This window comes from Mandrillus leucophaeus, unplaced genomic scaffold (genome assembly GCF_000951045.1).
Source record: "Mandrillus leucophaeus isolate KB7577 unplaced genomic scaffold, Mleu.le_1.0 Scaffold10, whole genome shotgun sequence".
Lineage (NCBI taxonomy): Eukaryota > Metazoa > Chordata > Mammalia > Primates > Cercopithecidae > Mandrillus > Mandrillus leucophaeus.
This window is the reverse complement of record NW_012098098.1, coordinates 977163-987872: the sequence shown is the minus strand read 5'-3', so window position 1 is coordinate 987872 and position 10710 is coordinate 977163. Positions and strand designations below refer to the sequence as shown.

The window sequence follows — 10710 nt, the reverse complement described above, 5'->3', positions numbered from 1 at the left end:
ACCGAGTTCGCCAGGATGGTCTTGATCTCCTGACCTCGTGATCCACCCGTCTTGGCCTCCCAAAGTGCTGGGATTACAGGCTTGAGCCACCGCGCCCGGCCCCAGAGTGATTTCATGTGAGCTGGACTCTGAGTCCTGCGGCTGGGGAGTTGAGAGCTGCCGGCTGCAGTGTGTTCCCTGTTTGAGACATTGATGATAAGATACAGAGAGTTCCCTTCTTCTGTCATCCCTGGGGGCCGCGGTTGCAGCCTTTCCAAGAAGAGCATGCTTCTGTGTCATTATGTCCTGTGCTGACTGTGACTGGGGGTGAAAGCACCTGCCTCTGACGACAGGCTGTAACCTCTACTGCTGTCACTGCACTCCTGGGTGCAGTGCCGCCCAGTCCCTTCTCCAGCTCACTAACTCGGCTTCTTCGTTTGCATTGTTTCCTTTCCGTACCCAGTGTTCGAGGTGGCTCTGCTGTTTCCCCCTACAGCTAAGGCGAGCCAGCTCGGCGTGACTGGTCCCTGTTTTCTGAGATCCCACCCTCTCACTTCTTCTGTGACGTCCCTGGCCTGAGAAGGACAGTATCAGAAGAAAGGGGGAGCTTCTCTTGAGCAAGGGGATGAAGCCAGGGACAGCTGTCAGAGCTGTGCCCCTGGCCTGGCAGGCACACATCCCACCCCATCAAGCGAGAGTCTTGCCCTCCGAGCCTCCCTGGCCACCTGGTACCCGGCCCCTCTCCCCAAGCCCCTCAGGCAGGAGGCTCCCCTCCAGACAGGCCCCCTTTTCCTCCAGTGATGGTATGGGGCCAGGGACAGAGGCCACCCTCCATCCTGTAAGGTGAAGAGGAGAATGCCCGTGGGAAGGTGGTGAGGCCGCCTTCCGCCTTTACTGCTCATCATAAACCAAAAGTGCTAAACACACCACGCACTGACCATATGTCTTCATTTCGAATATGCTTAATAGAACACAGGAAAATGGTAGAATCATCACATTGTTTCATCAGCAGCTTTCTTTCTGAACCTTAATTACTGGGTACTTTTCCATTCCAGTTCACATCTCATCATTGAAAAATTTCTGATAAGTTTCCATTTTTGCATCCTATTTATTTATAACCTTCTATTAGCCTAGCATTCAAACCAGAGTTTATATTCCAGCCATGGTCAGCAATTCATACTCAGTGAACAGTGTTAGCTGAAGTTCCAGAAACCCAATTATTCTCCACAGTGTTGTTCAGGACTTGAAGCAGATAACAATGTCCTTTCTATCCTTGGCTATCTACCTGTTCACATCAAATAATCCATCACATTCTGTACTGGCTCATCCAGCATGTTGACAATGGACAGCTCCTGGAATTTGATTTTTACAATCAGTCAGTAATTCCTCCTTCTCAGTACGCCGCTGGGTTTTACGTTTATCTTGCTTTTCACATCTTGTTGAAAATTATTTTCAGTCCCCAGAGACCTAGATCGACGCATATTCTGAGTCTCTAAAAGAGATCTGAGACCAGGAGACAGCTCCAGATGCCTGTCAGCCTAGTGCCGGGGGCAGGTTCCCGTCTGTGGAGTGGAGAGGCGCTTTGCGTTTCTTTGTTGGGCATCAGGTGCCCATACCTAGGGCAGCTGTGGAAGTGTCAGCGTCCTCCCTGAGAGGAACCCCTGCTCCGGTGGCTCCGCAGTCCTTCCATCAGTATGCTGTAAAGCAGCCACATGGTAATGGGTGTGGACTGTTACCATGACTCCTCCACTAGAAAGTGCCATCACCAAAGAATTAGATTCTGGAACAGGATGTCACTGTTAGAATGGAAATATAGCCCATATATATTCAGCTACAAAGTCATAAAGCCTAAATGTCATTGATTCCATAACTTAACACTGTCAGTTTAATTTTCAGACTGATTAAACCTGAAGTGTAACATTAAATCCTATGAAATAGGAGGGTTATAATGAGTGCTCACTGGTATTCAGGTAGTTGCCGAGCTGGGAGTATCGAGTGGGAGTCTCCCTCTTTCCTGCCTAAGAAGCCTCTGCTCAGACCAGCCCTTGCCTGCCAGCTTGGTGGTGACTTTCAGCCTAGTTGCTGATAGGACTTTGCTTTCACTTGCCCAGAGTGAGAGAGACAGGCCGACAGTTTCCAAATGACTCAACAACAGAAAAACAGAGAATTTTTCATTGGCAAAACTGTATTCTCCCCTCACTGAAGCCAGAGTAGTGTTTTTCCCATCGCGCTCTTCGCTCTAGCTCCGGTGTCCTCCCAGGCTCTGTGTCGCTGTTGCCAGCGTATCAACCTCTCTGTGTTCTTTGGGTCTAAGTTGTATTGGCCTGAAGTTTTTCAGATCCCAAAGTTAAAAATGATACTGTGCACCAGAGTGCAGAAAGCGCACTTGTTCACTTGATCATCCCCCCACTGCGGGCGCGGCAGATGGGGACCCCGCGTTTCGCTGCTCAGACTCTCCCCACGGTTGCTTCCTTGTATGCTTCCTATTTTCCCTCTAGACAGCGGTTTCTGCAGAGACAAAGATGCTGTCTGGTTCCCGGCACCGGTTTGCCCGCTTCCTTATATGCAGTGGTTGTGGAGTCACCATCGCCTCCGAGTGCTCCAGGCCTTAGGGAGAGGACCTCGATGGCCCCAGGCTCATGTCCACCTGGCAGGCTTCAGCGTCTCCCGCCCACAGGCTCCTTCCAGGGCCTCACCATGAGTGGCCTCCCGAGTTGCTTGGTCATGTTGCCAGCTTTATGCACAAACAGGCTCCTGCTGGTCATATTATAAACTCAGTAGAATCTCATGAACAGGGACTTGATTTTGATCTTTCTCAGGACCTGGAAACGGCCACCACAGTTGCTGTTCAGTGGCATTTAGGTAGACGTGGATGCAGATAGCATTTCACATCTCCCTGTAGATCACTTTCTCTTTCTTGGGTTTTAGTTGAGCTTCCTAGACTAGTACAATGGCCTATTTTTATTTTGTTTTAATCTATTTTCTGAAGTAACCTTTGGAAACATCAGAAGCTACTCTCCATCGACCTGGACAAGGTGGTGTTACCCAACTTTCGATCAAATCGCCCTCAAGTGAGGCCCTTGTCCCCTGGAGAGAGCGGCGCCTGGGACATTCCTGGAGGTGCGTTCTCGGGTGCTTTGTTATTGTGCTCAGTCATCCTGTATTTTGTTCAAGGGAGTCTCTCTCCCTCCCTCCCCCAGGAGACGGGCCAGACTCTTCCTGTCTCTGCCTTCCTGGGAGCTGTGGTGGCCTTGGCTCTTGGCTTCTTTTGTGGCACAAACCAGCACGACCAAGGGCAGACCTGAGAGATTGAGATCGTTGTTTCCCTTAGAAAATGCTACCTAGATTTTCACATTGGCATTTCTTTTACAACGACCGGGTGATCTACTTAAAGATGTTCAAAGTAACTTGCATGCTCTTTATGAAAGTTCTGCCAGCCACCTATTATGTCCCTCACAGGACGCCTGTCTGCTGGTTTGGGTCCCAGCCAGTGGCAGCAGCCGCCCTGCCTCCCAGCTCTCAGCCCAGAAGGCCCTTCCAGTTCTCTGCCCTGCTCCCCCTGGGAGGGACTTGACTGAGCTGGGGTGGTCTCATCCTGTCTGTCTCTGCGAGGATCCGATAGACTCTGAGGGCGACTCGATAGACTGCCTGGGGCAGGTTCTTCTCCACTACCCAGGGCAGTTGGTACCAGGCCTTTCCAGCAGAACCTGGGCAGGTCTTTTGCTCTAGAGTCCCCTGTACTCTTCCAAAGAGTTTACAGCTACCAAGGGGAGTTTCTCTGGGTTCCAGGAATTGTCCAGAAATGGGATCAGGAAGGGGCACCCTTGTCCGTGCAGTCCAGGCCTGGACACTGCGTGGTGGTGGTGGTACCAGGGTCCTGAGGGCCTTGTGCGTAGGTCACGGGGTGCGCTGAGGGTAAATTCCAGAGCCCTTAGCGTTGCCCAGTCAATCGTATTGACATTCTGAACCAGGGGTCTTCTGATGGCCTCTCCTGGTTTTCAGCCACACGTCTCCTCCATGGAGGGCTTTCCCCAAAGGCAGGGCACTGCCAGAGGTGCTGTTCCGCCACGCCTCCTTCTCCTCCCACTCAGCTGGAACCGCAGGCCCCTCCTTCTCCCCTGGATAGAGACGTGCCCATCTTCCCTTGTTCTTAGGGAAACACAGAGCGCCTCTGGGCCTCCCTTCGGTAGGTTGTGATGGAAGCAGAGCTGGGCCTGATCATCCACCTGTGGGGAGCCCAGGGAGGAGGCGCAGCAGAGAGCCCACGAACCCTCTACCCCGTGGGAAGTGGCTTCTCCACGGACTGGGAACATGACTGCCCTTTGCTCTCATCCACTGTTTACTGATGGCCTGGGTTACTTTAGCTAAGGCTTAAAAATGATGCATGCCCTGCAAGCCCAGCTAGTGAAATTAGCTCGCATTTAGTTTCTGATGAATCCAGCTGTCATGGAAAAAGGCTGTCATGGTAGCTCTGTGGCGTTCCTGCCTGTTCACCGTCTGTCCTCTTGCAGGGATCATGCCTGGCCGCTACAACCAGGAGGTGGGCCAGACCATTCCTGTCTTCGCCTTCCTGGGAGCCATGGTGGTCCTGGCCTTCTTTGTGGTACAAATCAACAAGGCCAAGAGCAGGCCGAAGCGGAGGAAGCCCAGGGTGAAGCGCCCGCAGCTCATGCAGCAGGTGCACCCGCCAAAGACCCCTTCGGTGTGACCGGCAGCCTGGCTGACCGTGAGGGCCAGAGAGAGCCTTCACGGACGGCGCTGGTGGGTGAGCTGAGCTGTGGTGGCGGTTTAAAAGGGATCTAGTTTCCAGCTGCAGGTTTGTTAGAGTCTGTTCTACATGGGCCTGCCCACCTGTGATGGGCAGAGGCTCCTGGTACATCGAGAAGAATCCTGTGGGTCCTGTCCCGTCAGGAGGGACTCAGAGGCTCTGCCGCCAGTGAGGCTTCCCGCCGGGCAGCTGTGCGCACCAAAGACTCGGGAGAACCTGGAAAGGCTGTCTGGGGCCTTCTGACTGGAGGGGAAGGATGTACTTTCCAAACAAATGATACAACCCTGACCAAGCTAAAATACGCTTGTTAAAGGCTATTTTCTATATTTATTGTTGGGAAAAGTCACTTTAAAGACTTGTGCTATTTGGAAGCAAAACTATTTTTTTTGTCAGTGGAATGCGGTTTTTTTACTATTTCATCATGAGGAACAACATAGATTCCATGATCTTTTTAATGATAGGACAGACTGAGATTTGAAGGAAACGTACACCAATCTGTGAAACATAGACCTTCGCTTTATTTTTGTAAGTATCACCTGCCACCATGTTTTGTAATTTGAGGTCTTGATTTCACCATTGTCGGTGAAGAAAATTTTCAATAAATATGTATTACCCGTCGGAAGCTTAAAGATACTGTGTAACGGACTCTTTCCACTTGTCCCTTTTCTCTTTGATGACAGTCTAGAAGGGGTTCTGAATCAACTTGCTAATTTTGTTTTTATTGAGACATAATTCACATAACATTCTCCACTTTGTAGTGTAGAGCTCAGTGGTTTTTGGTGTACTCACAAGGCTGTGCAGTTTCCAGAACATTTCCATCACCCCAGAGAAAACCCCACTCCCACCCCAAGTCACCCCCATTCATCCCCTGCCCCCAGGTCGCCGGCAGCCAGGCTGCTCTGTCTGTGGATTGGCCGGTTCTGGACATGTCCTTTCAATGGGATCGCACAGTACGGAGTCCTTGGCATCTGATTCTCTTCACTCCGTGTCATGTTTTCAGGGTTCATTGACCAGCGCTGTAGCAGGTATTCAGACTCATTCCTCCTTGTGGCTGAGCAGTGTCCTGTGGGGTGGCTAGACCAGTTGTGTTTCTCTCTTCCGCAGCTGGTGGACATTTGTGTGTTCCCACTTTTTGGCCGCTGTGAACAGCGCTGCTCTGAGTATTTGTGTATGGGGGTTTGTGCGAACGTAGTTTTTTTTTTGTTTTTTTTTTCTGTTGGGAGTGTACCTAGGTATGAAATCCTTCTTTGTGTTTAAGTTTTTGAGGAGCTCCCAAAGCCGCTGCACCATCTCGCATTCCTGCCAGCAGCGTGCGAGAGCTCCGCTTTCTCCACATCCTCGTCAGTACCTGCAGTTCCCCGTCTTGTAACAATGCTGGCCGTCCTCGTGGGTGTGCAGCGCTCTCACTGCAGCTTTCACTTGCACTGCCCTCAAGACTAACAGTGTTGAGTGTCTTCTCATGTGTTTATTGCCCATTTGTCTGTCTTCCTTGGAGAAATGTCTGTTCAGAGCCTTTGTCCATATTTTAATTGGGTTGTCTTTTTATTGAATTGTAGGAGTTCTTAGGTGAGTCCCTTATCAGCGATGTAACTTGCAGATACTGTCTTTTGTTCTTTGGCCTTTCACTCTCTTGATGCCATCCTTTGAAATAGAAAAGGTTTTCATCTTGAAGTCCATTTTTTCTGTTTTTTTCTTTGGTTGCTTGTGCATTAGGGGTCATATCCGAGAAAGCATTGCCTGATCCCAGACAGCCTGTTAATCTTTGATCCCCACCTGAACAGGGTGTTGTATGCTGACTGGCCGAGCACCAGTCCACACAGCAAAGGCAAGGGTGACTGGGAAGGAGGGCAGAGGCCGTGCAGGGTGCTGCTGAGGTCATGGGCAGAGAACATCCTGGCCCACGCAGGGGAGGAGCCGCCGGGCCGTCTGTCCATTGTGATTCTTTTCGTCCCTAGCAGGTCACGTGCTCACCTTGTGGCTGTCACTGCACTCTGCTGTCAGTGCTTCGAGAATCCGAATGTGTTGCTGAGGTCCCGTGAGGCATTCGTTCCTGGCCGAAGGGTGTAGGACCTCACAAGCAGTCCGAGGGCTGCAAGCATCTGGCACTCAGGAGCCCTGCCGTCCTTAGTAGGTGGCTGTGGCTCTGAGCCACTCTCCTTATCCACACAGGGGTCTTCCATGCTGTTGGCTCTGGAGCCTCTCGTCTCACAGGTCTCCACAGGTGCAGGCTGCTCACCATCTGGTGCTCAGGACCATAAAGGACAGGGTTATGTTACAGGTTTTGCCTCGAACCAGGAGGTGAGGACCCTTTCTGTCCAGTTGCTGGAATGATGTCATGAGGAGATGTGTGCCAGGCATGCTATGCTAGTTATAACACGTGTTTTTGTTTCATTCCCCACACACTGTAAGGTGGGCATCACTGGGCCCATCACACAGGTGAAACGGAAGCCTGGAGATCACTCATCACCTTGTCCAGTCATATAACTAGTAGCCAAGGCAGAATTTGAACTCAGGTTGCCCTCAGTTCCAAAACCTGTGTACTTAACCCGTGTTCTCTCCTGCTGGTGTCTGTGTGATGCCCCATGTCTGTCTCTCTCTAAAGGGACAGTGACACACCAACAGGATACCCAGATGCTGGGGGGCCTTGGGACAGAGTCTGAGAGGATTGAGTAAAGGAGCAGGTGAGGGTGAGCCTGGAGAGAATGTCCCCTGGTGGAGAGTTCAGGTAGAAGGGGGATTAGGTCTCCGGGAGGAACCAGATCTATGTGGTCTGCTGAGGTGACTGGGTCTGGCATTCAGATGTGCCACCCAACAGAACAGGCCCTGGAGGGACACCCCCCTTGCTGAGGGGCAGCCGTGGGATTCCGGGGTCTGCCTTGGAGGTCCTGGAGAGGATGTCATGGCTCTGGCCCTAGACTCAAGCTGCCTGGGTCCAGTTCAGCCCGGCCACTCCTGCTGTGGGCCCTAGCCAGGGGCCTCTACGCCACCGAGTGCTGTGTGTTGGGTGTGTGGTGTCACCCAGGCCGTGTGCCTGACAGCCAGTGCTGATGTCAGCCATTACAGGGACACACGTGCCTGGAGGTTGAGGCCACGTTCTGTCACCTGGGCCCACTCATGTGGTCCTCGGCTGGGCCATTGCCCACTTCGAAAGGATTCCTTTTTGCCCCGGCGTAGACTCTCATTGTCCGAGTGAACAGCTGCATCAGTGTTCACACAACACTGTGCAACAGTGGCTCTGCCTGTAATCCCAACACTGGGTGGCCGAAGCAGGAGGATCACTTGAGGCTAGCCCGGCCAACGTAAGCAAGACTCTGTCTCTACCAAAAAAAAACAAAAAACAAAAAAGACCAACCAGCCACAGCCACAGATAGACCTGGGGTTCACAGGGGGCCTGGGGACCCTGAGCGGCGTCAGGTGTCATCCTTCGCCCTGGCTCTCTCTGGAGACTCACGCAGTGGCCCTGACTACAGGAATCTTTTAAGATGAGATGCAAATAGTGACTCCCCCTTTGGCCCCCTCCCCTGTACAGGACACTCAAGTCTAGATCTTCCTTTGCACACACACTTGTCCTTTCCGTGCAGAGCGTGTCCCACATACGATGGCTCCAAGGAGACCTCCTGGGAATGCCACGCACAGTAGGTGAGCCTGGCCCACAGTGACGGCCCTGGGACCTGCTGAGCCCTCGTCTCTGTGTCTCAGGCCAATGGTTTGTGGACATGATCCCACCCAGGGCTCTCAGATCCATTTTTCAGGAGAAACCCCAGGGCTGGCCTAGGCCTGAGCTCTGAAGCCCTCACTGCCAGGCTGCCTCCCTCCCCGGCGGGGGAGGGTGCTGCCTACTGGAAATAACGCGAGGGTTAACTTAGACTTTGATTTCACAGGACACAAAATACAGAGTCAAGGATATGCAAAAGGTTTGTCTCCCTTTTTATATACAGATTAGACAGACGTTTCTAGAGAAATATTGAAATTCTTCATTAAAAACATGGCTGGTGCCACCCCCTTAATTGGATATTAACTCATGGAATATTGGTTTCATTTGCTGGTAACAAGGAGGCATTGCAGGTAAGTGTGCTAGAAATACAGATCCCCAGCCTCACCCCAGCTTGACTAGATCATCTGTTCCTTGGGAAGGGTCTAGGAATCTCTTTTAAAAGCTCCTCAGAGCAAACAGCGACTGGAGCTGTGCCCCAACAATCCCTAAGCCTCTGCTCAAGAGAACTGAAAACAAGCTGTTCAGACAAAGACCTCTGTGCGGAAGTTCCCACCTGCACTACTCGCAGTAGCCAGAAGGCGGCGCCAGCCCACACGCCCAGCAGTGATGGCCACATGGACAAAGGTGGCCTCTCCATGCCATTGAATACGGCCATAAAAAGAAACGAAGTTCTCACTCATGCTCCCAAGTGGGGGAACCCCAAGAACATGCTGAGTAAAAGAAGCCAGACCGAGAAGGCCACATCATGTATGATGAAATATCCACAGTAAACAGATTGCACAAAAACAGGAAGTCGATCAGTGGTTGCCAGGAGCTGGGGGAAGGGATGTGCCTTTGGGGCTGTTGAAAATGTTCTGGAATGAGATAGTGGTGATGGCACAGCATTGTGAGTACTTAAAGCCACTGGACTGCACACTCTAAACTGGTAAGCCCCAGATGGAGTTCAAGTGAATTTTATGTCATGTTAACTCTTAACACACACGCTGCCTCCGCAGGAGATTCCTGTCGACAGGCGGCCCCCTTGGGAGCCCTGGTCCCCAGTGTCAGTGTGGACCCAAGGGATCAGAACCCCATGGATGAAGACCCTGTGGGCTCAGCCCTGGCACCATGCCCTCCTCCCTGCCCTCTGCCCCCAGCCCGTGTTGGCTGCTGACCGACCCCCGCTGCACCCCCTGTGTTTCCTCCATTGGACACAGTGGCAGGAGGAGAGTGAGCCTGAAGGATGCTTGCTTTCACTCCCACAGTTCACCCCCTGACTGCAGCTCTGGAGACAGCCCCCAGGCGGGGACTGCAGGATGTGACAAGGCCTGTGCCCTGCGACTGTGTCCCCTGAGGGACCCAGCTTCTGCTGCTGAGCCCAGAGGGAGCCCATAGGTCTGTCCGCAGAGCTGCCCAAGGGTCGGAATTCAGGATGTGGGTGCGTGTGGGTCCTACGGCCACCTGGACAAACTACCACAAATTCAGTGGCTTAAAACATATTTATGCTCCTACGATTCCAGAGGTTGGAAGCGCAAATTCAGGCTCACTGGCCTAAAATCAAGGTGTTGGCAGGGCTGCTTCCTTCCTGAAGCCCGGGGTGACAACCCATTTCCCTGCCTTTGCCAGCATCCGGCGGCCCCTCCTCCCTCCTCCAAGCACACCCGTCTAGCCTCTGCTGCTGTCTCCACGCCACTGTCTCCTCTCTGACCTCTGGCCCCTCCTGCATCCGTGTTAGAAGGACACTGATTACATACAGAGCCCACCTGGGTAGCCCAGGGTCCCTCCACACAAGGTCCCCGATCTCATCTGTGACGCCCCTTTTTGCCATGTGGGGTAACATACAGGGCCTGGAAGTTGGGATGAGGAGACCTTTGAGGCCATCATTTCACCGACCACAAACGGTTTCTCTATCCCTGTGACATCTGTCTCCCATCCCAGGACTTTGGGCCTGTGACATCTGTCTCCCATCCCAGGACTTTGGGGTCCCTGGCAATTGCTGCAGGTGGGGTCCCTCTGCCATCTGAGAAGGTAGATGCCAGCTCTGCTCCAACATACTGGGCTTGCTGAGCTGCTTACTAAGCAGCCTTGGCCGGCCAGGCCCGGGGCTGAGAGCTTCGGAGAAAGGAGGGGCTTCAGTCTCGGGGACAGCAGGGTCAGCAGGAGGCCCTAAAAACTGGGTTTTCTACCCTCACAGCACGGTAGACCCTCCTGAGGGAGGATCGTAGAAATTCTGACTGCCCATAATCCCAGCACTTTGGGAGGCCGAAGC

General features: G+C 52.6%; 1 protein-coding gene across 1 annotated transcript in view; it reads left to right on the top strand.

The window, feature by feature from the left end:
• MBTPS1 (membrane-bound transcription factor peptidase, site 1) overlaps window positions 1-5376 on the top strand; it is a 62232-nt gene extending 56856 nt beyond the window's left edge. Inside the window, exons 22-23 of the mRNA XM_011971284.1 lie at window positions 2969-3099; window positions 4491-5376. Coding sequence (XP_011826674.1) covers window positions 2969-3099; window positions 4491-4687 — 328 coding nt within the window. The 3' untranslated portion in view covers window positions 4688-5376. The remainder of the gene's footprint in view (window positions 1-2968; window positions 3100-4490) is intronic.
• The last annotated feature ends 5334 nt before the right edge of the window (window positions 5377-10710 follow it).